General features: G+C 38.9%; 1 protein-coding gene across 1 annotated transcript in view; it reads left to right on the top strand.

The window, feature by feature from the left end:
• Positions 1–24742, top strand: part of mad1l1 (mitotic arrest deficient 1 like 1) — an 88234-nt gene that overhangs the window by 19911 nt on the left and 43581 nt on the right. The window contains exons 12-16 of the mRNA XM_030735816.1: positions 1312–1452; positions 2342–2402; positions 3362–3375; positions 4279–4352; positions 4477–4567. Coding sequence (XP_030591676.1) covers positions 1312–1452; positions 2342–2402; positions 3362–3375; positions 4279–4352; positions 4477–4567 — 381 coding nt within the window. The remainder of the gene's footprint in view (positions 1–1311; positions 1453–2341; positions 2403–3361; positions 3376–4278; positions 4353–4476; positions 4568–24742) is intronic.

The following is a 24742-nucleotide window of genomic DNA, read 5'->3' as shown; positions in this document are numbered from 1 at the left end:
TTCAAGGGTGCTTCTAAGCAGCCTGGCTGTTTGTGAGATGTTTATTAAAAGCCTGATTGCTACAAAATGCCACGTGCTTTACTTTATAATGCACAGTGTACGCTGACAGACAGCAGGGGAGGAGCTGCATCATTTTAACAGTGCTGACTGGCAGTTCACTTCAGCCGAACTCAGTCTTTTACTTTTCCTTTCTCTCCAAATATTCTCAACTAAATCTAATTCTTGACTGACGTGATTGTAGATTTTACAAAAATAAAGTGCTTCCGGCATTTTAACAAATATAGGCATGAATAATTATCAATTTATAAAGTGTTAACATTATATTTTCATTTGCTTCTGTATTTAATTGCCTTTGTTATAGTACTTGGCTGTAAATTAACAAAGTTAACTATTTTATTTCTCTGGGATCTGTTTTGAGCGAGCATGGAGGGCATGAATCACAGAATCACAGAAAGTGACAGCATTCTCACTGATTTATATTTATTATGATTTTAGCATTTCTAATTCCTGGTTCTTACTTAGTTATTTGCTTTAGAATTGATATGGTTAATAAAGTGACTGAGGCTCATATGTACCCCATTAAGATCTACTGAGACCTGTAATTATGTGTTGTGGAACTTGTGCTTCCCGGGGAGTTTTGTGATGCCTAAAGATTCTGCTGCCTGGAGGCTGAGGGGCAGCACCGGCGACCAACAGTATTTTTTGAAAATCCTGGACACCCCTGACATTCATTCACACTCAAATATGAAGTACACATAGCTATTTGGAAACAGTATGTCAGTGTTGTTGACATGTGAAAATGTTGACTTTAAGAGGTTTTTTTTTTTTTCCCCCTCTTGGAGAGAAGCGGGTACACTTTTGACTCTACTGGCACAGAGGAGAAACCATTCATTTCAATATTATCAGCACATCTATGATAAGATGATGAGGAAGCATAACATAGGCTACATCTGCTATTTATTTATTCTGGTATTCTCTGTGTACAAAGACATTTGTCTTTTGATTTGATTATTTCAATCTTCGAAATACAGATGAGCATGACCATAACCCTAATCTTCTCTTATCACAGCTAGGATAAGAAAGATGCAGCTGCCTCATACTGTGTTACTGATTTATAGAGGCGTTTGCTAATTATGAAAAAACATAATTTCATATTTTGTTTATTCATGAAGATACTGACAAATATTCATATCTGATGCTACAAAATGCTCTAATCACCCAACTTTTTTCTTTTTGTTTATTATTCATTATATATCAGATTTACCTATATCTCCATAGTGCTGTGTTAATGTGTATGTTTTTGTGTTGCAGGAGCGTGATGGAATGCGTGCCATACTAGAGTCCTATGACAGCGAGCTGGCTCCTACTGAGTACTCTCCTCAACTCAGCAAACGACTCAGGGAGGCTGAGGACATACTGCAGAAGACGCAGAACCATAATGCAGAGATGGAGGTGTGCCTGCATGCATGCATGCATAAACACATTTTTTTGTGTGGCCCTTTGTTGTGCATAGCAAGAGGTGTTTTTTCAGAGAAACTTGAATATAAAAGTAGCGAGTTGCACTAAGCTGCCAACCAGATTATTATGCATGTTGCTGTTTGACAGCTCATAGCTGAGGGCACAGTAATTGCATACTACTTAGCTTCAGCTGCTTGTTGTTTACATCCTCAATACTCTTGTTTAGTGGACTGAAACATATCTACAGTGAAAACAGATAATACTGCACGTTGTTTCTCTAATTTCCTCAATTGGACAAATAGAATTGGCCACATTTAAGTGCAAAGCCTCAGTCTGATTTGCTTCCGTTTGCCCTTTTAAAGTTACTGCATTATCTGTTTACACTGTGACTCACTCTTGAGAGAGATGGGCGAAATGGCTAGAGTTTTCTCTACAAAGCTTTTATTTTAGCAATGAGCAAACATCACTCTGAATTTGGCAATTGCTGTGCTGACACGGGGATCGGCATTAACCCAGCACCCCCTGCACTCATAGTGTCATAGTTTTGCTAATCTAACATGAAGGTTAATAAAATGCAACTTGAGCTGTGAGAATAATGGAACAAACAGAAAACTCATTATGACACAAAGCTTTGCTACTGCAATCCTGAAAGTTCCCCAACACACTGCCTTAGGACACTACAATACAAAGTCATAACCCATAAAAGCCTTAGTATTTCGGTTGACAGCAACTCATTTCTCAACAGGGCTTTTATTTTGAAGTGCTTGCTGGCTTCTACCCTCTGTATTTTAGGTCTATTACTGTGTATCAGTAGGCTAGGGTCATTTTTCATTTTTGTTTTGTTTCTATATTATTTTTCTTCCCTTTTGTCCTATTAATTCAGGCCCAGCTGACCAAAGCACAGGAGGAGACAGGGACACTCAAACTGCAGCTACAGACAGTAAGTACACCTGCACTCCTGTGTATTTAGCAGTTTTTGTGACATGCCATTTCTGGAAAGGGCACAGCCATTTTGCACTGGTCAAGTAATTATCACCTCAAGTATGAGCAGTATAGACTGGGCTGGAGATGTGGAGTTGAATACCTCCAATCCAAGAGCACAAACAATCTGTTTGGAAAAAGCATTTGAGACGTAGCTAACTAACTTGGTACATAGCAGTTAATAGAAAATGTTAGGTACATAGTGAGTATCTGTGATTGTGATATGCAGGCAATGCAAAATTCGGGGGAAGTAGGGTGTGCTCCACGTGTGCGTCTTTGGGCAGGCCATCAATGTCACGTGCTCACTGCCTGGAAGCTCTGGTTGATAATTGATATAACTAGCATAAGATGAAAGGGCATGTTTCAATGGGAGGAGGTGGAAGTTATGAATCTTTATGTATAATCTGTGACAGAAGTTACAGAAACAACATGTTCACTTCCACATTTACATATATAACCCCAATTAATTCATGAAAGGAGTCTGTGATGTTGTTCCAGTCTGATGCAGTGAGCTGAGTGTTAAGGTGTAGCCGTTGATTTACTGGTTAATTTACCTGCCCTCACCAAATACCACAAGCTGTGGGCAGTGACTGAAAGAGTAAAATCTTGGATATAAGTGGAAATGAGCTTCATCCAAAGGTTGTCTGGTTTCTCCCTTAGAGATAAGGTCAGGAGCTCAGTCATTCGGTAGAGGTTCGCAGTAGTCTAGACATCCTGACGAGGATGCCTCCTGGAGGCCTCCTAGGTGAGGTGTTTCAGGCATGTCCTACCGGGAGGACACCCAGGGGCACACTGGAGAGATAATGTCTCTTGGCTGGCTTGCCTCAGTGTGCCTGTGAAAGAGCTTGGAGGAGTAGCTGGGGAGAGAGAGATCTGGGTGTCTTGTTTATACTCTTGTTCCCACAGCCCAGACCCATGTAAGTGTTAGAAATAGATGTTTGTGGCCACCCAACCAGCTAAATACAAGAAGAAATGAAGAAACATTAACACAAACTGTTTAACTGTAAAAAAAAAAATTAAAAAAAATCTAGTAACGCTACAGAAATCTTAATTACAATGTCATAAATGATAACCAAACCTGGCCAATTTAGCAGATGCTTTCTCAGGTACTTTTTTAGTCCTGGGTGTTATTCTGATAGTCTGTCAGTGCCGTTTAAAATGGGTTTATCTGTTAATCCTGGTGTGTATATTTTCTTAATTGAGGGTTTTGGAAATGACAGAAAACTCTTAGAGACAAGAAGTATTCAGCTTTTAACTATAGTCCCGGATAACGTAGAGAGTTGGCAGGTGTGACCTGAAAACCTCTAAATGCACTCTGTGACCCTCTCTTTACTCATTCCATGATCTTCCTTCTTTTCTGGCTCCTTGTTGCTGAGGTGACATCAACAAGCCATAGCAATGAGTATTGACGCGGGAAATCCCCTGTCTGGTATAGCAGTAATTACTTATCCGTCTTGGGAAGACTGGAGTGGGGATGCGCTGAGAGACAGGCAGATGCTGTCAGAAGGAGGAAATTGGTGTGCAAATGGAAATGAGGCATAATTTCACAGACGAGAGCAAGATCAGAGGGAAAAAAAAAACTTTGAGACAGACAGAATAGAAACAAGTAAGAGGGTAAAAAGATCAGGACATTGTGAAACAGAAAATAAGTTATTGGACTATGGTGTGTAAAGGATGTATCTGTTTGTCTTGATATCTGTCTCAAAAAGATAACAGCCCACTGTAATACAGTCTATATTTATCTGGAGGCAAAAGGTTTCTGCCAGGCACACAGCCAAAGGTGGTCTGATGATACACCAGGATCATTTTCTTTGTGTCCCAGGCAGAGCTGGAGCTGAGTCTTTAAAGAAGCAGCAGGCCTCTGCTGCTGACAGCAACTCTTTACTGACCAAAGAAGAGGTCACCATACTCAGGTGGGTAAACCACAACTTGTTGCAATGAAATTCATGACTATACTTACAAAGGATTTAATCACCTGTTCACTGCATGTTAGGTGTTATTAAACAAGTGAGTGTATGTGCAATGCATTTTTTTCAGACAGAAAATTGAAGATTTAGAGACAGAGCGTCAGCGTTTAGAGGAGCAGAATAACATTCTGGAGATGAGACTGGAGAGACACAACCTACAGGTAGGCGCTAAAAAGTTCCCTCCAACTGTTTTCTGTGATGGATTTACTCGTCTGGCACAAAGGAACCAATTTAATAACCCCAAGGGCAGCAGATGAGCCCGCATGACACTACAGATTGATTCACAGAAACGTTTCACATATCTGACAGTTTTTCAAGCATATTGGACCAGGTGTGACTTCAGCAGCGTCCAATAGAAAAAACGTACAACCTGTGGCTGATTTGAAATCCTTCCTTTGTTGGTTGAAGGGATTACAAACACACAGAGTATTGCATGGACTTCCCTAGTGTGGGAAAAGACACTGGCTAAAATTAAACAAATCGTGCTTGGTAGACAACTTAACATTAATCACACACACACACACACACACACACACACACGTTTGACTGTGTGCATCTAATCCAGCTACTTTCATCTTCCAAAGTTATTTAACTCCCTTCTTCTCTTTTCCGTGCGTGCGTGCGTGCGTGCATGCGCGCGTGTGTGTGTGTGTGTGTGTGTGTGTGTTTCATCTCAGTCAGCTTCTCCAACTCCCCTGACTCATACTGTGCCAAACTAAGCCTACCAGGGCACTTTAATGAAACGTGTGTGGGCAAGCGTGTTGGTTCCATTTAGCAGTGAAGTGAATGAAATCCATGTTTTTTCAAGCATGACCACCACCTTTAAGTCAATTGATATGTGTGTGTGTGTGTGTGTGTGGTGGGGGGGGGGTGTTCAAGGTTACACAGTCAATGGATCAGGTCAGTTCTTAGGAGCTAATTTTTATGACTCTTCCATGGTCTGATACACACCAAGAGACTTCTGCATCAGACAGACTGAGATGAGTGACTGGATGGAGAACTATTTGAAAAGAGAGATGAATGGCTGAATGAGGATGACTTAACAGAACTGAATGCTTAAATAAACTGACATTGCATTTTTTTTAGTAGTATTATATCAACTTCCACATAAGATTTTTTGTGCCGGTGCAATGACACTGCTATTGTGGACTGAACAATTTAGCGATAAAACTAGTGGCTAGATTATGAAGTCTTGAAACCAGCTAACTAATCAGTGAAAACATAAATTTAACTCTGTGTTGACCAGTAGATGCTAGAACAGAAGGAATGCAATGTTGTATCTTAAAACTAGTTAAAAGCTAAGCAGCAGCTTTTAACTACTCAAAGGCGTGGCATTGATTTGTAGCTTTTCCTAATACATTGAATCATTGCTCATTTCAGTTTAGTTTGGAAAATGTTAGAGATTGAACTAGATATTGATGACGTACAACACAAAGGCAATGGCAAGATCACTGTGTCACAACATACAAAATGCTTTCGTATTTCTTGATTGTTACATAAAACTCCCTTTTTTAACACAATAAAGGACCTTGAAATAAGTGTGTATTTTGCCAGTGAATAATTCTGCTTATGACTTGTGCAGCACTTCTAAGCCTAAATATATATTATTTTTTTAATAAAATAACACACATCACGTGTGGTGGAAAGTGCGGACCCAAAATGCAGACTTGGATAATGGAGTAAATAAATCGTCCAACAAGTGGCAGAAAACAATGGCCATAAATCAAACTGGAAAAAGCTCACAGGCATACACACAGGAAACAAACAGTACAACATAGTGATGAGCACGTGGAAACTGAGAAACTAACTGTACTCCATGAGTTCCTGGCATCACAAATGAATCAGCTGCTAAACTCTAAGACACACCCAGAATGGCTGACTGAAGGCTGGACAGTCCTGATTCCCAAGGATCCCCAGAAGGGACCGGTCCCATCCAACTACTGGCAAATAATCTGCCTCAGCACAACAAGGAAACACCTGTCAGGCATCATAGCAGCTAAGAAGAGCAGGCACGTGGCTCAATACATGAGCGGGGCCCAGAAAAAAATTGGCAGAGATACTAGAGGAGCAAAACACCAGCTACTAGTAGATAGAGCAGTCACTTGAGACTGTAAGACCACACCGACCAACCTGAATGCAGCACTGAGTGCATCGAGTCTTGGACTTTCTTGTAATCTGGATTGATTACAAGAAAGCCTCTAACTCGATGCCTCACACATGGATCCTGGAATGCCTAGAACTGTAAAAGATGAACAAGAACCCTCATCAGGAACTCACTGGGGATGTGGAGAACAACACTAGAGGCCAACTTCAAGCCAATTCCACAAGTCACCATTACATGCAGGATTATCAAGGAGATGCTCTGTCCCCATTGCTATTCTAAATAGGCCTGAACCCCCTCAGCCACATCATCAACAAGACTGCTACGGATACCAACTGCTGAATGGAGCAAAAATCAGCCACCTTCTCTATGTGGATGACACCAAGCTATATGCCAGGAGTGAATGAGATATTGATTGACTGATCCACACCACACGGATCTACAGCAGTGACATTGGAATTTCATTCGATTCGGAGAAGTGTAGTCAGATGGTAACAAAGTGAGGGAAGGTAGTCAGAACTGAGGGGAGACACTTGCAGACACTGAGGACAACTACAAGTACCTTGGGATCCCATAGGCAAATGGGAACCATGAAGTGGCCACTTGGAAAGCTGCAACTGCCAAGTACCTGCTGAAAGTAAGGCAAGTCCTAAAGAGTCAGCTTGAATGGGAAGAACAAAATCTGGGCTATCAACACCTACGCCCTGCCAGTCATCAGATACCCCTTGCTAGGATAATGACCTGGCCAAAGGAGGAGATAGAAGCCACTGACATTAAGACAAGAAAAGCTCCTTACCATACATGGAGGGTTTCACCCCAAATTCAACACCTTGAGACTGTGCACTAAGTGGAAGGAAGGAGGCTGAGGACTAGTGAGAGTCAGAACCATTGATCCTGGATTGAGTAGAGGCTGGGGTCTACCACACAAGGCAGACCCCAGGTGCAGGCTGTGCTGAGATGCCTCTGAGGACAATCCAGCATATAACAGCAGGGTGGCAAGATGTTAGCAGGCAGGGCATACATGGAATGCCATAACCAACTGGCTGGCATAGTATACAGGAACATCTGTGCCGAGTATGACCTGGGAAGTCCTAAGGTCAAAATGGTATATCCCCCCACGGGTGGTCGAGAATGACAAGACTAAGATCCTGTGGGACTTCCAGATACAGGCAGACAAACTTGTGATGGCTAACCAACGGGACATTGTAATGGTGGACAATCAGAGGAAGAAAGCCATAGTGATAGATTTTGCAATAGCAAGTGATGGCAACATTAAGAGGAAGGAACACGAGAAGTTCGATAAATACCAAGGGCTGAGAAGAGCTAGAGAGGATGTGGCAGGTGAAGGCAACAGTGGTCCTTATGGTAATTGGGACCCTTGGGGCAGTGACCCCAGGAACAACATCCGAGATCTCTGTCCAGAAGAGAGCAGTCCCAGGAACAGCTAAGACACTGTGCAGGATCTTCAAGCTCCCAGGCCTCTGGTAGAGGACCCAAGCTTGGAGGACAAAGACCACCCACAGGGCAAGTGGGGAATTTACTGGGTTCAGACAAAAGGTGCTGTCTTCTGAACTGTGTATCAGATCCAAATGTAAATCCCTGGAAATAAGATGATGTTGATCTTTTGTCTCATAGTCTGATATATTTTAATGTCAAACCCAAATGTTTTCAGTCTACAGCAAAAGTAATTTGCCCTCACTGTTCCAATAGTTTTGGAAGGGGAGTGTATATAGAAAAAAAGCTTCAATTCAAAAGTATTGCATTAACTTTTCAGAAATTACAGTCATTTTTATACTAGCATACCATATTTTGCAATAAGATTATGACTGTGTGTGTTGCATAATACTACTAGTACTACTACTACTACTGCACATGGTCCTTAGTGGGACACCTCGTAAAAAGATTCCACCATCCAAGTGCTGCAGGTGATAAAGAACCATAAACCACCCCTCTTTACTGCCTTTTAGAAATGTTTGCCAGTTTACTGGGTTTTCTTTAGAGATATGGAGAGAGAGCATGTTCTACAGTATTACTCTTTAAAAAAATTGATTTTCAGAGCTGCTGCTATGTGTAGCAGCCTTCATTGAAACATGGGTCAAATCAGTTTTTGGCATTGAGTGTTGATATGTGACAGTTATAATAGTGAAAGAAACCAGGGATCACTGGATTTGTTGATGTGCAGGTCTTTACTAAAGACCGTAGAGGTCATGGTAAATACTGAATTTCATGACTAAATTAATTCATGCTAAACTAGGCTACGTGTTTATTAACAAATACTCTCAGGTTTGATGGTTGACAGAAGTAATAGTCACACTTTTTCCTGTTGCGTAGTAACAGGAATCCTCTCATAGTTAGCACATGAGTCCTTTTAGCTACCATGGAGTTATATGCAAACTCCTGCATATATACTGGAGACAAAAGGAAAGTTAGTAAATGCTTGTAGTATAGAAAATTATACTCATAATATACTGATAAAAAGTCTTCACAACCCAACAATTTTATAGCAGGTACACACCTTTATTGTTTCCACAGTGCTTGTATGCCTCTTCCAAAACTTTGTGCTTTTCAACTTCAGTCACACTATGTCATGATTATCTGAGACCTGTTGTCAGTTTCGACCACTTCTTGTAATTCAAAGACATTTGCCTCCGCTGCTCTCCTGCGGTTTGCTGCATCAGATCCAGATGCAGAGTCTTCTGTACTGGGGGTATAAATGTCTCTGTCAGTTTATCAAAAAAGTGTCTTAAAGAGTAATATTTCAAGTGGAAAATGCGTGAATGTGGTGGCTGCGCAGGGGGACCAGCAACACTGATCACTGCTGGTACAAGGTGATGCCACTAAAAAAAATTCCGGAGCATCTCCAGAGTCTGCTGGCTCTTGGTCTTCAATCTATACAGCTGGCCAGCAGCTGTTTTTCTGCAGAGTCTGCAAAGCTGCCTTGCATACAGACCTTGAAAGACTACTGGACTTTCTTAAGGTTGATTTAAAAAATAAATAAGTAAATAAAATTGCACTATTCAGTTTCTAATTGGTTGAGGCCAGGGCAATACTTGAGTTTATTACTTTATTGCTTCAGGGAGGGGCTCCAGGTCTCCGCTTTCACTCAGGGGTCACATTAGTAGGTTTAGGGTTGACCAGTGAGAACCTCCAGCTCCCCCTCTGATCTCCACTGCCTCCAGCTGTTTCTCATTGGTCAAGACTGGGACCTTCACTCACAGTCGCCTCAGTAGAGTCAGGGTCCTGGTAAAAAATTTATCCAACTTCACTGTAAGCTCTTCGGTGAGAGACTATGCACCAAATCTACAATCCCTCATTTTCCACATGAATTTTGGAAATTTACATTCGTGTGACACCCACGGGTTATAATCAATTCTAATATTTCTAAAATTCACTGATTTTAAGATAAATTTCACCAGCATCTTTCATTTGCTAGCCGAAATAAAATTTAAGAGATTACCCCATTCAGTTAGTTGCAGAGATACTGAAGCTCGAAAAATGCATTTTCACATTTTTAACCATTTCCAAGGTAGAACCTTCATCAACCAATTGTGTTTACTTATTCAGTTAATTCGTTTTGTTTTTTTTCAGAGAATAATATAGCACTAATGGTTACTGAAATAACTTGGAACTGACGAAAGTAATAATAAGTAAAAATTCACTGAAAATGAACTCATGAAAATCAGATATTGCTTTTGTGGTTCAACAGAATTATTCTTTTGGCTACAGCGGCTTTTTGTTGCCAGTAGAGGGAGACAGGAAATGGGGGGAAAGATACAGGGGAAGACGTGGGCAAACTGGCGACAGGCCGGGACTCGAGCCCGTGCCGCCTGCACCGCGGCATATACACGTGGTCGCCCGCTCCACCACTGAGCCACCCAGATGCCTGTACTTCCTTGTACCATTTTTGTCCAGGGCAGTTTCATTAGTTTGTTTTTTAAAATAATTCTCTTGAACCACAGTTCAAAAGAACTGTGATTTTCACGAGTTAATCTTCAGTAAAATTTTTATTTATTATAATTTTGTCAGTTATTTTTAGTGATCATTGAGGGTTTTTCTTACCAATAATTTTGTCCACATCTGTATAATGCAATACATAATGAAGTCAACACATGAGTTGTTACCTGGATAGCTTGTGTAATCAAAGTTATTGAAACAACTTTTACTTAAACATGTCTTTAATAGTAGTGTCATTAATAGGGACTCCTTTATGTATGTAAGTCTCAGCATTTCTTCAACTACATACTGTGTCTGTGTTCAGTGTTGTATCAGGAATTTCTGTTTTATGTGTTTTAATGCACTCATGCTCTCTTCTTGGCCAGAACAAAAACGTCTTGCTGGGCTGTGAGGCTGCACACATTAAAACACGATGATCTACTTCTGAATCAATGTGACTGTGGTACATAAATACAAGTATTTCAGAAATTCACACTGGGAAAATGACAGATAATACCCTCACAAGTTTTTAGATATAATGTTAACATAAATTTGTGCTGTCTGAAAAAGTTAATTTTAGATTTGGTACATGATGTCACATTTTACGTTGAAATGCGTGTTTTTTTTTTGTTGCTTTTTTTTTTAAATAGGCCTCAAAATCTGCTTTCAGGGATCGAACAACCAATATTTGAGGGCCTTAAAGCAGACCTAATTTTATCTTAACTTGAGCTACACTCCTGAAAGTCCATATTGATAGAGCCATAGTACCAGAGATTTACTCTAAAAATATTTGAAGAACCTAGCTCAAGTAGTTTTATGGCCCCTCGAATACTAGGAAAATATCTAAAAATAGCCTTGCTTTAAAGCATTTTGCATCTTTTCCTTGGATTTTTTTTTCCCAGGCAAATAGAGTATGCCAGGTGGGAATATTTTTTTTGTTGTCTTTGTTTGATAATTGAATAATTGAGATGAAATGACATTTATTTTGGTCAGCTTTGAGATCAGAGTTATTTAGCACACTCACTCATTAAACTTAGACAAATAATGAAAACTGGAAAAAAAAGATCTTGTTCTTCTGGAACTAAATAAATGTTAAAAATCAGGTTGATTTGGTGGACACTGTTGTTTGGTTGGCAGTTACTCAGACTAGGGGGTGTTTTTGACTGTGAAGTCAGTGTTGCTAGGCAAACACTCCAAGCTGCAGAGAGATCAGACAAGAGGGGCTAGTGGCGGAGGACTTACTGGGAGACTTGCATGCAAACATCAGGGAGAGCGATGGACTGTTACATCTTTATATTACCCCAAAATACAGAGAAGCAGTATCAATAAGAGTTGATTAATATTGGTCAGTATCAATACTGGTATTGATAGATGTTAATTTATCACAAAGTAGACACAGCATTTGCAGAGAAACACCTGTTATACAGACAAATAGAATCCAGTTCTGTCCACTCTTCATTGTGCCCTCTTTGAACACAGCGTAATCTTTAACTGACACATCCGTAGAATAGATAGATTCAACTCATTGTCATTGAGTGCACAAGGCACACAACGAAATGATCGTTCGAGATCACTCATCCAGAGACGAGCATCTGCGGTCGTGCAGCCAGAGACCGGCGCTACCATTAGGCAATGTGGTTTAAGTGTCTTGCCCAAGGACACAATGCAGTGCAGGGACAGGGGCTTGAACCTGCAACCTTCCAGCTGCAAGGCGAGCGCCTGATTTATGTTGTTCTCTGCATGCACATTCATTTCAAAAAGTGCAGAGGTGTGAGCATGAACTTAAGTGTGCATACTCACACGTGTCCCTGTTGCAAGTATTAGTTAACTGCTTGACATAAAGCAATAAGACAGGTTATTATAATGAAGAATACTGGTTTCATGTATTTATGGGAAAACAAGCTATAAGTCTTCTTGATTGGTAAGCTATTTGTGTTCACTCTAACCAACATCGATCTCCGAGATCATCACTTGGTGGCACAGCTATAAATGCCCTTTAAAATCCAGTTTTTGGTAGGGCTGTTGTATACGTCGTAATGCAATTAGAGCCTGAGCGATATATCAGCCGATATTAGCTATTTACCTATATCTGTATCAACATCTATACCGGCTGATAAATGAAAAAGAAAACTGTAAGGAAGAGATGGAAGAAACATTTTTCAGCCATATTATGAGTGTTGATGTTGCGTGTTGTTTCATAGTTTGTCCACCCTGCAGCATTTGTGTTGGCAACATGTTTAGAATGGTACAAAAACGGCAAACTGCTGCTCTGAGCAGATTCAGGCAGAGCATAAACAAATTTTTAAAACTGCATTGTCATATTATCTTAGTAAGGACTCATAAACTACACAGAATAAATGTCAGAGAAATCTTTTTTTGTGTATCTGAAAGGAAAAAAAAATGCTGATATCAGATTTTTTGGTATCTTTCTTAAAATTATTTTTTGGTCGGGCTCGAATTCTTGCTAAATTTAATTCATTAAAATAAAAAATTTTCTACACGTTTACTTCATCTGATCTAAATTTGTATAGTAATAATTTATAGCTTCCATTTCTATCTAACAATATATTTTCATCAATATATTTTCATCTTATGTATACATTCTTGGCAGTGGGGGTGGGTGTTATAGCCTTGGAATTAAATCTTTGTGATAATGTTATTTTTGACAATATAGATAGAAATCCTGAGCAACATTTTCTGTGATTGCAGCCTGCAGGCAGCAGCATTTATTATTGCAAACAAAATGAAGGCCACTTTCCATCCTTCTTTTCCAATGAGCTGCTGTCACTAATGACAGACTACCTAATTCAAAGAGTGAATTTATTGCCACAAGGTTCCAGCAGCAGCACTATTGTGCAACAGTTGTGACACAGCATCAGTCAAATGTAAGCACAAATGTATCCTAGGTAGTGTTTTCCCTAGAAATTGTAAGTAATGTGTAAAATAACTGCTTAACACTGTAGTTTACCAGTAACTAAAATAACTTAGCCTTGTAACTCTAAAGGAGCCTGCACTATGTAACAATAAACTTATGTAACAATAAACTTGAAAATATTTTCTATCTGGGATGTTTTATCTTTTTTAATGATTTGCTTAAAGCCCACATTTTCCACAGTTTGGATTGGCATCATATCCTTGGCCAAACAATACAAAACTGCATTAGTAACTTCCACCCACTGTTTGCTTATTCTGTCATGTGAAGTGCAACTAGCAAGTGCTTCAGCAATGCAAAGTTGAGTCATTTGTTTACTTTTAGGTCATAAATCACCAGCTGCTAGTATCTCCTCCTTGTGTGCCTTCATAGCCTGGTTGTGCGCAGCAGTGTCTTTTTGCCTTAAATAGTAGGTGTTGTTTTCAGCTTTAGCAAGAACAGTTAAGTATTGGGCTTTGGTGGAGGTTCTTGAAGTACAGTACTGTGCAAAGGTCTTGAGATATATGTAAATAAAGAGAGCGAAATAGACAAATGGGAAATAGGTGCAGTGATTACAGTGATTAAATGAAACATATAAAAGTATATAAGGCAAAAACAAAGTTTGTACAATTCTAACAATCTTATAAATCAGTATTTGGTATGACCACTTTTATTCTTCAACACAGCCTGAACTCTTGGGTAAGCTTTCTTAGGTAAGTCTTATGAAATACCTCTGCAGGCTTCTTGAATAATATTCAAAGCTCTTTGGCTGCCTTTTGTTTCCATTAAGATGATCCCACACTTCTTCAGTCATGTTGTGGTCCAGGCTCTGGGCAGACCAATCCATGACTAATCCCAACAGACTGCATGGACAGTGTGTTTGGGATCATTGTCATAGTGAAAAATGAAGCCATTGCCAATCAGGCACTTTTCATATGGTATTGCCTGGTGGATCAAAAAATTTGATGGTGCTTTTCTGCATTCATAATCCCATCAATTTTAACAAGATCTCCAACACAACTGGCTGAAATGCAACCCCAAACCATGACAGATCCTTCATTATGTTTTACAGGTGGCTGTAGACATATATACTGATGATGATTTGAATCAAAACTTTGAAATCTGGATTCATCACTCCATCTGCCTGTTGCCACCGATTTTCAGTGCAGTTCTTGTGTAATTCGGCAATTTGCTGTTGCTGGTCTTGCTAACTGATTTCTGTGGGAGAATCAAAACTGCTATGTTTTCATCTTTTTATTTTGGAGCTGCACAATTCTGTATTTTTCTCCAACATTCATTATTGATGATGGTAAAAATATAAACTGATTATGTTATGTGCACCAGATTTTTCCCCAATACCTGCTGGCTTGTTCATAACAGTGAGGCTGTATGATTTGGTGACCCATCTGATTTGGCAAAGGAGAGGCAAAATGTAAACTTGAAAATGTATTAATTTGTATTGCACTGTAGATTTAAAAAGAATGTGCTGGTGATTGTTTCTCTCAGTTTTTTTTTTAAGGTTTGTTTTCGTAACAATATTAGCTCTGAAATTTTCTGACAAGACCATCTCCAAGAAGCTCCAGTGTTCAGTTTTATTTTTAACAGTAATGTTTTTCCAGAGAAGCTTTTAGAGCCTATAAAGGGCTTCTATGCTGTGTGTGTTGTCTTATCTCAAGTTGGCCCTTTGTAGTTTCAGCCCTTTGTTTTTAATGGGGAAAAATTATGTTAATTACCACATGATTTTAATTTGGTTAATGACAACAAAATAAGAAAGATCTGTAGTCTGTAATATGAATTCATTCCTTATAATTTATCTTGTTTGTCCACTAATGTTTCATGTTTTTTCTTTTTTGTTCTTTTCTTTTTTTAAATAATGCAGTACAGACCCTGACAGTTATAATGGTAGACTTGGCATTGCTGTACTTTGTGCTTTGCTGTCATGTTAGTGTCTAAACAGAAATAATTGTTACCGTTGCAAGAGGTTGCATCAACATAGTCTCTCTGTTGTGCATATGCTTATATCTGTGAGCCTAGTTGTATAATACACAGCCACAGAATCATTATGTTTAGTTGTGTGTTTTTGTTTTGTTTTTTCAGACAGAAGGAGGGGCATTATTAGCAATGCTGACAAGTTACCTTCTCATTTTTGGTAGTGGGTGTCAGGACACCACTGTGTGGCAGGCAGGATTAGGACCCCAATGCAGGACTCAGAAACAGGAACTGACTTTTCACAGCTTTATTGCCGGAGTCAAAACCAAAACAATATCAAACTAAATAAACAAATTACACGGAAGCAAGAATGTAAAATAAACAAAAGTAATGTACTGCACTGGAAACACACAACAAGAGGGAGAACGCAACAGAGCACAAAGGGAAACTGAGACACTAAATGCACTTCAGGATAATGAGAGGATGGGAAACAGGTGGGCACACGGCTGGGAACAACCAACATAATTATTAAAGGGGAAGTTAACCTAGACGTAAAACACAGAGTAGAAGTATTACCAAAATAAAACAGGAAGGGAGCAACAACCAAATAGGGAGGCAAACTCAGCACAACACACAAAGGATAACAAAACCCAAAAACTCTGGATCAAATCCAGAGACCATGACAGTGGGTCTTAAATATAGTTCATAGTGAATATAGGGTGTTATTGTAATTTGACATAAAACTGTCGATATTTATTTCTTCATAATGTTTGAAAGATAGACAAGCAGAATAAATTACAATAATAAAGGAGTTGACACCTCTGCTACCAAGAAAATTAACTCAAAGTCCCAACTAATTTTCTTGAAATCCTCTACAGATTTACTAAGACATTGCAACTTTGCTGTTATAGACCTTACTAAAGCTCACACTGTTGATCTAAGTGGCTAAGGGATGGCAGCAGCAACAAGAAGCTTCTTGAACCCCAGCTTCAGGCCTTTCTCTGTGGCATTTGCATGTTCTCCTGCGTGGGATTCCTCCAGTTGTTCCAGCTTCCTCCCATAGTCCAAAGACATGCATGTTAGATTAATTGGTGATTCTTAAGTTGGCCATGGATGTGATGCAGATATTGTCTAGAATAAAGCACTACAAGAATATATGGTTAAGTGTGGCTTGTAGTCTAAAGTGCTTTGAGTGTTCAGTAAGATGAGAAAAGTGCTGCATAAATGAATTACAGCCATTTCCTGTTATTAAAAATAAATTCAAAATAAATTCAAGAAAAAACATAAATCTTAGGTTCTGTAAGTAACAAATAGCTGAAAGCTGAAAGACACAATAACGGTTATGCAAACACTTCGTTTATCCACGTGACTGATCCGTGTGACAGGAAAGGAGATGACATATTTCGCATTCCAGTTATTCCTGACAGAATTATTTGCACTGGTCTTACCTAACTGTGGGAGGCTGGATACTATGAAAAGAGGTCTTCCATGTAAGATGGTACTGGTCTGCAGACCTTCATGCTTTGTAGCCACAGCGTTCATCTCCTCTAGCTCATCCATGAATCCTTAAGGTTTATGTCCCTATGGCATTGCCTGCCAGACATTCCTGTGCTAATACTACATAGACCAATTCTGTGGCCTGTCCATAGACATATTTCTATGTCCTGGTGACGGGACATTTTTCTGTTTCCTATTCTTTGTGGATTTATGTCTTGATTTCAAAGGGAAAAAAATACAGTTAGTTCAACATTATATGGATTTGGTGTATGAAATGAAATTTTTAAAAAAATCTGTTTTCAACCCCCATTCCCCCGCTGCCTTGGAGACATGGATATAGTACCTATTCAGCAACTGCTCTGTGTTCATCATAACCTGCCTGTATCACAAGAAGTTTTTGCTTGCTGTGGTTGTTTTCCAGTTGACATCGCACTATTGTCCCATAGAAGCCTTATTTTATTCATTTTCAAGGTACATTCTTGTGCACTTTGATTTAATATAGGCAAAACTTTCCACATTTTTATTTAACCTTTATTTAACCTGGAAGTCCCTTGAGATTAACATTTTTTTTTCAAGAGACCTGGCCAAGAAGGCACACCATTACAATGTTACAGATTAACATAAAATAAACATCAACATATAAACAAAATAACACAGTAAAAACAATTTCAGTTACAAAAATTGTTAGAGCTGTAAACTCTCCCAAGAAGACAAGAGTAATCACCTTTAATATGCGCTGAAGATTGTTCCAAGACCAAGGTGCAGAATAAGAAAACGGAGTTCTACCAAGTTCAGAAAATATTCTTGGTACTCTAAGAAGAAGAAGAAGAAGAAGAAAATTCATAACGGTTATTTAAAGGTATTAAAAGATTACACAGATAAGAAAGAAGTTTGCCCCAAAAAAGCTTTGTACATAAAAGTATACCAATGCAGTTGTCTTCTTAAACTTAGTGAAGGCCAAGAAACCAAGTTATAAAGTACACAGTGATTAATAGTGAGCTGCAAATTTGATATAAAACATAAAGAGCTATGATAGACTGAGTCCAAACAACGCAGAGTAGAAGAAGTAGCATGCATATAAATAATATCACTATAATCCAAAACATTGAAAAATGTACCCTGTACAACTTTCTTTCTAACTGAAAGATTAAACCAGGCTATATTTTGATAGTAGAAACCCAGCCTAACCTTGAGCTTTTTCACTAAGTGCTCAGTATGTACTCCAAAGGAAAGTCAATTGACCAACCAAATACCCAATAAAATCTCCTCCTTAGGTAGAAATGTTCATATTGCCTAAGATCTGAGTATGATTTCTGGAAAACAACATAAGTTTGGATTCATTAACATTAAAAACCAACTTTAATCTGCACAGTAATACGTGCAGCTGCTGAAAGGCATTTTGTAGCTTTGCAAGGTAGAGCCAACTGCATAAAGCTGTACTTTAGCTTTGACCACATTCTTTCCTATGTTATTAATAAAAATAGGAAATAAAACAGGGCCTAAAATAGAGCCTTGGGGAACTCCTGAGGAACATATTAAGTCAGTATAGAATAGAATAGAATGCTTTTATTGTCATTATACAGAATGTACAATGAGATTAGTGTAGTGTTTTTATAAAATGTAGCTTGTGGTGCTTCACCACAACAGACCCATGCACCGGTAAGCTGTTGATGTACCGGTCTGTGTCCCAGCTCTTAGCTATGGTCACAAACTCTTGGTATTGACCAAAAAATAAGAATGCTGATACAAGCAGCAGAAATGAGCTTCCTCCAAAGGGTGGCTAGGCTCAGCCTGCTTTACACTTCAGTAGGAAATCTACGGTGTAACCTACATGGTAACCAGAAACCCCTCTGAATACTATGACGTAACCTACGACGTAGCCTGATGTGCAACACGTCAGGTCAGTGCAGCCTGCAACAATTGTCATTGGCCTGTTCAGTACCGTATATTCCTCCTGTGCTTTTCAGGCGAGAATAACAGTGAGAGAATAACAATTATTGTCTCAATACAAGGAGTAATAATCATAGCATCAATATCAGGTCTCTCAAATGTCAGTAAATTCCTGGACGGAGATTGCCGAAACTACCGGAATGGACATGAGTGAATGAGCAAAGAAGTGGAAAAACTAAAGGGGCAAATATGTTTACAGTGAGGTGTTCTAGGCATCTCCTACTGGGAGGAGGACACAGGGCAGACCCATGACACACTAAACAGATTACATCTCTTGGCTGTCTTGGTAGCACCTAGGTTTCCCCTCCAAAGAGCTTGAGGAAGTGACTGGAGAGATGGGGATCTGGGCATGTCTGCTCAGAGCGCTGTCCTCGGGAGGGATGGAAGGAAAGAATTTTGAGATGCCAGCTGTCACACATGTACTGTATCTTTTATTAGACATATTGTAACAAAAAGTGACCAGCATCTTTTACCAGCAAAGGTCACCAAGAAAAATGACCGTGGTCACCTACAAGTTAGAGAAGCGAGCATGTGACACAAACGTTACCATTTCCTGTGTCCTGGGATTGCACAGACCTCTGCCTGCCTGTCTAATCGCTACTTTTCAATCTCCAAACCTGCAGGATACATTCTAGGTAGGAAAGTGTGTAGCAGTGCCTTGAATGAGGCACTTCAGCTCAACTGCTCCTTTGGTAAGCAGGTCTGATAGTGGATATGCTGGGCAGCTTCCAGGTGTGAATCTTAGGCTGTATGGATGTGATTAGAGTATTAAAAAATAGTTTTGCTCTCAGTAGAACTACATTAAAGTAAAGATTAAAAAAAAAAAACAGATAACTGAAAACTTTTCCACAGTCCCTTTTCATACAAAACATTAAATTATTTCAAATAAAATTATGTTCAACTCCGTTGTTTTGGGGGGTGACAGTAAATCTCAGTGCAATTCGAGCTGATCCTTAAAATGCATCTGAGCTTCTGGACCCATATTTTGTAAAGGACAAAGGCTTACGCCTGCCAATATCTAGACAGCAGCTTCAATCTGCTTTTGATAATGTCGCTCAGTGGAAGAGGTCTGCCTCTCCAGTGTCTCTTCTGTCTTTCCATTCAACCTCACTTTGTCGGTTCATGTGGTTTTTAGGTTGATAGTACCTTCTGCTCTCACATTCATACACGCTCACCATTAATGTGTCACCTGTTCCATCAGTGACTCGTGTGTTCCCTGTGGTTGGTGCTGTGTTGAGTATATAAGTGGATGTTTCAGAGCAATTTGTTCTGCATTTGTTAAAAACAGACTGTTCCCTGGACTTCTGTAACACCCCCATTATGCCTCTTTCTCTTACTCACTCTTTTTCTGCACTTGATCTTGCTCTGATGCTGTCTCTCCCTGCCTTTTGCTCTTTCTTTTCTTTTTTTTCTTTTTTTAACAGACTGCACTCTGGTATTAGATGTGTTGTTATTGTTGTTCTATGAATAAGAGATCTGTTGCCTCGGGCACTTAGAATGGCATTCCACCTTGCTGCACTGTAAATTCTGTGTTGAAGAGCAGGCTGTATATATGCATGTAAATACGTCTGCAGGCACACACACACACACACACACACACACACACACACACACACATACGTGTTTTTCCTCAAACGTGGGGACTCTCTTTAGGCCCCTGACTAGGTGGTTACACGTGGGGACCCAACTTTCTAAACGATCTAGAGGCTTGGTTTTAGGTCAATTTTAGTCTTCTATTTTTTTGAACATGAAATATCATCTTTAATATAAAAATAATCAAATTTAGAAAATTTTAATCTTTCAGGTTTTTGGCTCCACATGGGGACCTGCTCATTTGACTTATCCACCAGGTGGCACTGTTAAGTTTTAGGGACCACTGAGATATATGAGGATGTCAAATATAAGCAATAAATAAGTCAATAAACCACATTATATTTGATTCTTTTTTGTTAAAAATTATTTTTAAGTACTGGTAACCTGTTTACTGCCAACCATCAATACTGGACTCTCCTTTCTGGTTTTATGCAAACCATTTTATTGCACAGTTTATAATATTTCAATCTTGTGGCAAAAAAAATATACATAAAAGCCAAGATGTAAAACAAATGAAAAAATAAAAATTTATGTATTCATCAATACGTATTCATAAACATGAACATGCAATATGTATACATACTTCTATTACAAAACCTGACTGCAGCTGTCCCAAAACTTCAAAACTTTCAATCTCCAAACAGAACTGGCGTGGTTATGGTACTAACAAATGGCCCGTTTCCATTCACTTTAATAAAAGGTCAACGCTTACCTTTTTGTGAAAGTCTCTCGTTTTAATGCATCTATGCGATTTTTCACATAGAACTTAACCGCTTGCCATGTCCTGTTCTCAAGGGCCACTGGTGAGGCTTCAATGCACTTCATACACTGGGCTTTCCCAGGAACCGTTCCAGAGTCAATACAGTCCATGAGCGTTTTCTCCACCGCCTGGATTTCTTCTTGGCTCCACTTCACTCTCTTCCTATGTGATGGCCCTGTAAAATGATTAGAGGGCGTAAGCATTCTTCAGTGAAAAAAAAGGTTTCAATCTTTGTGACAGGGCAAGTTATATGCTATTATGAAAACATTTCTTCACCACAGCAGCAGCACACTGCAGTAAAAGTATTATTGGGGGTGGGTGTATTACTTGTTGAAGCTGACAACTGGTAATAAATCAAGACACAAGTTTCACCAGCACTTATAAAAGCATCAGCAGGTACAGGAGAGAAATAATTGTTCAAAGTACATCACAAGAATAAATGATTAAGGTCAGGGGCATGTTAAAAAAAACAAAATTGCTTAATATATCAGACATTTCCAAAGGATTTCACCAAAAGAAAGGTTTTGAGTGATTTGATGGTGGCTAGAGACTCTGTGGACTTGAGTTAAGAGAGCATCAACATAAGTGGGGCACTCTAATGGATGAAGCCCAAATTTCCCTTTTTCACAGAGTCCAGCCTGGGAAAACTCAGCAGGGCCTGCGCAGTTTTAACACTACAGTGGAAAAAAAGTGGTGTTGAAAATGTTATTGGTGCAGTTAAACAAAAAGATTAAGCTAATCATCCAAACTACCTTGGATGATGCTAGTTAGTTTGCTGTTCCAAGACAGTTCAAGGCGAAATTAGTGGGGAAGAAGGGGAGAAGAAATAAAACCAAACTATTGCTTGAGGGTATGCAGTCAAATGAAAAAAAAAAGCTATTCTAAAGTTTTATGTGTAGAGACATCATCTGGTCTTCACCAGGCTGCAAAACGAAGAAACCTCAGATTAACACCACACAGAAAGTGTTGTGAACTGTTAATAAATTTCCCATTGTTTAGTTCAATAACAGATGGAGGAAATATTGGAAATAGGTTTACACCTGTTAATGTGAAGTATTCATTGAACAGTGACAGTAAATGCTTGTAAAAAATAAGTAAAAGTTTACGTGTTTTCAAGCCTGGCTTACAGGAGGAAAATTCAGTTATCAAGACATTGGACCCAATGGGTATTATTCTTTTTATGATAACAATTAGAAGTCAAGTAAATTCTTCGGTTTGAAAGATGTCTGTCTGGCAACATTTTTAATGCTTCTGCCCATTTATAATCTCCAAGTTTGAAGACAAACTACCTTTAGTTGTGTTGGAGTTGCCAGAGACTTCCATGGCCACCGGTACCTTGTCATTTGATCTCTCTATGAAACAAAACAAAACTCAGAATATATATGCAACTTTGAGAAAATCATCAGGTACAGAATAAATTGAAAAACTTAGAAGCCAAAAAGAACATGCATGAAGAAGAGTAAGGATACAGGACAGTGGCCTCTAAAGGTCCAATATTTATCAGAAATCTGCAATCTCATTTTCTTTCCACTTAGAAATATTCTTACCTTTGGCTGAAGGCAGATCTTTGTTTTGTCCACCTTCAGTGGTGCATCTCCTGGTCACCCCAAATTGATCTAAATAAAGCAGGTCTATTAAGTAAATGAGTATTAAACAGTAAGCAGTCAGTGTGTTTGCTTTATACAAGCATCTTAAATGACTAGTTTAACAGCTGACCTTCTTAGGAATTCTTAAGAGCACTAAATCAGAAGCTGCTGACATTGTAATCTAATTTTCACCATCAACATTTAGTTTTGCGCTGTTAGCAACAGTTTTTAAAACAGTCTTCCTTTTATGGATGAAACTGTCAATCATTAGACAGGTTTCCATGATCCCTGGATTTGCGTAAAACCAAATATCAAAAAAAGAAATCCTGTAATGGAAACTGCACTAATTTTTTTTTTTTCAAAACACTCCTCAATATCGAATTAACCTTTTTATGCTTCCAGGAGGTGGGTTTTCAGGCGATTTGAAAAATGTTAAAAGTGTTATGGAAACACTTTTTTCACATGTCCACATCTCTGGCAGACCTGGATGTGACATAGTCAATCTAAAGTTATCAAAATCTAGTTTCCAACTGTTTTTGGCCTAATTAATACGATGTAGTTGTCCTGTAACATGAACTAATCATTAGTCCATTTTCTTCAATGTTAAGATTTTGTTTTTCATTGTTTTGAAGAGAAGTCTCGCAGGACAAGATACAGAGAGTTACAAGAATTACACACACACTCGAAAAACAGCGATCAGTGGAAACACTGACCCCCTGCAGCACTGTCTTTATCGAACTTTCAGAGATAGAGGGACAAACAGAGACTACAGCGCGTTGTGCACTCTGCTGAGAAGGTGATTGGCTGTAACCTCCCATCTCTCCAGGACCTGTACACCTCCAGGACACTGGGGCGTGCAGGTCGGATCACAGCCGACCACTCTCACCCTGGGCACAGACTTTTTGACCCTCTCCCCTCAGGCAGGAGGCTACGGTCCATACGGACCAGAACCTCCCGCCATAAGAACAGTTTCTTCCCCTCTGCTGTTGGACTCATGAACAATAACCCTAAGACTGTTACCACCACCCTCCACAAACGCTGATGACCCTATGTCTATGCACCTGTCTGACTGCACTGATGTACATATTAGTGGAATATAGTCTACATTCTTTTATCTTTTAATTAGTCTCTGCACTGTATATTTTGTAATTTTGTAATATTGTGCTATAGTTATAGCTCTAATATCTCTGTATATTTGCAATTTGTATACTTGTATATTGTCTTATAGTTTTTATACTTATTTGTTTTTTTTTTCTGTAAGCACGAAGTACCGCAGCAATTTCCTAATGCTGTGAACCTGTTCACCCATATGGCAATAAAAACCTTCTGATTCTGATTCTGATTCTGATATGATTTTCTTTTGTGCAAAAGTGTCATGAAAATACAGTTATCGTTAATTGACAATTTCATCCATACCTGGTGATCTGGAAGATGAAGTTGCAGGATCCCTCTCAGCTGAGTCAACCTCCTCTTCAGTGTCTGATCCACTGTCCACAGACATTTTCTCTGAAAAACAAAGTAACATCATCCATCATATTAAACTATTAGATGTCTAAAGCCACTTTAAGCAAAACTAAAAAGGCCAAAAGAAGGAGTAATGATAGAGCTAGTACTAAGCAACTAATAATGAAATATATATATGCTGCCATCAAAAAGTTAGCGCTATTCCTTGTTTTATTACTGTTTAACATCTACTGAACTGTCACTGTCAGATTCAGGAACATACTCTTCCTCACTGATCTCAGAACTTGATGGAGCCTCTTCTGTGTATCCAAGCATTTGTTCGTGTAACTAAAAGGATTAAAAAAAAAAAAAAAAGAATACTTTAAGATACTCTCTCAAATATAAAACCAAATCATAAGAATCTAAAAATTTACAACTAGTATTTAAAGAAAGTTGAATAAAAAGAAAAACTCCCAATACTGGTATGATTTTTTTATTTTTCGGTGCTTGGAGCTCAAATGTTTTTTCAACTTTTTTAAGCATCCCCTGAACTTTGTTTTCAACCATCCATAAAATCATAAAGAGACTAGCTAAACTGGAAGTTGCTGAATGTTTTACAGCAATATGTCCTAT

The sequence above is a fragment of the Archocentrus centrarchus genome, chromosome 1 (assembly GCF_007364275.1).
Source record: "Archocentrus centrarchus isolate MPI-CPG fArcCen1 chromosome 1, fArcCen1, whole genome shotgun sequence".
Lineage (NCBI taxonomy): Eukaryota > Metazoa > Chordata > Actinopteri > Cichliformes > Cichlidae > Archocentrus > Archocentrus centrarchus.
This window is presented reverse-complemented; position numbering and strand designations above follow the sequence as displayed.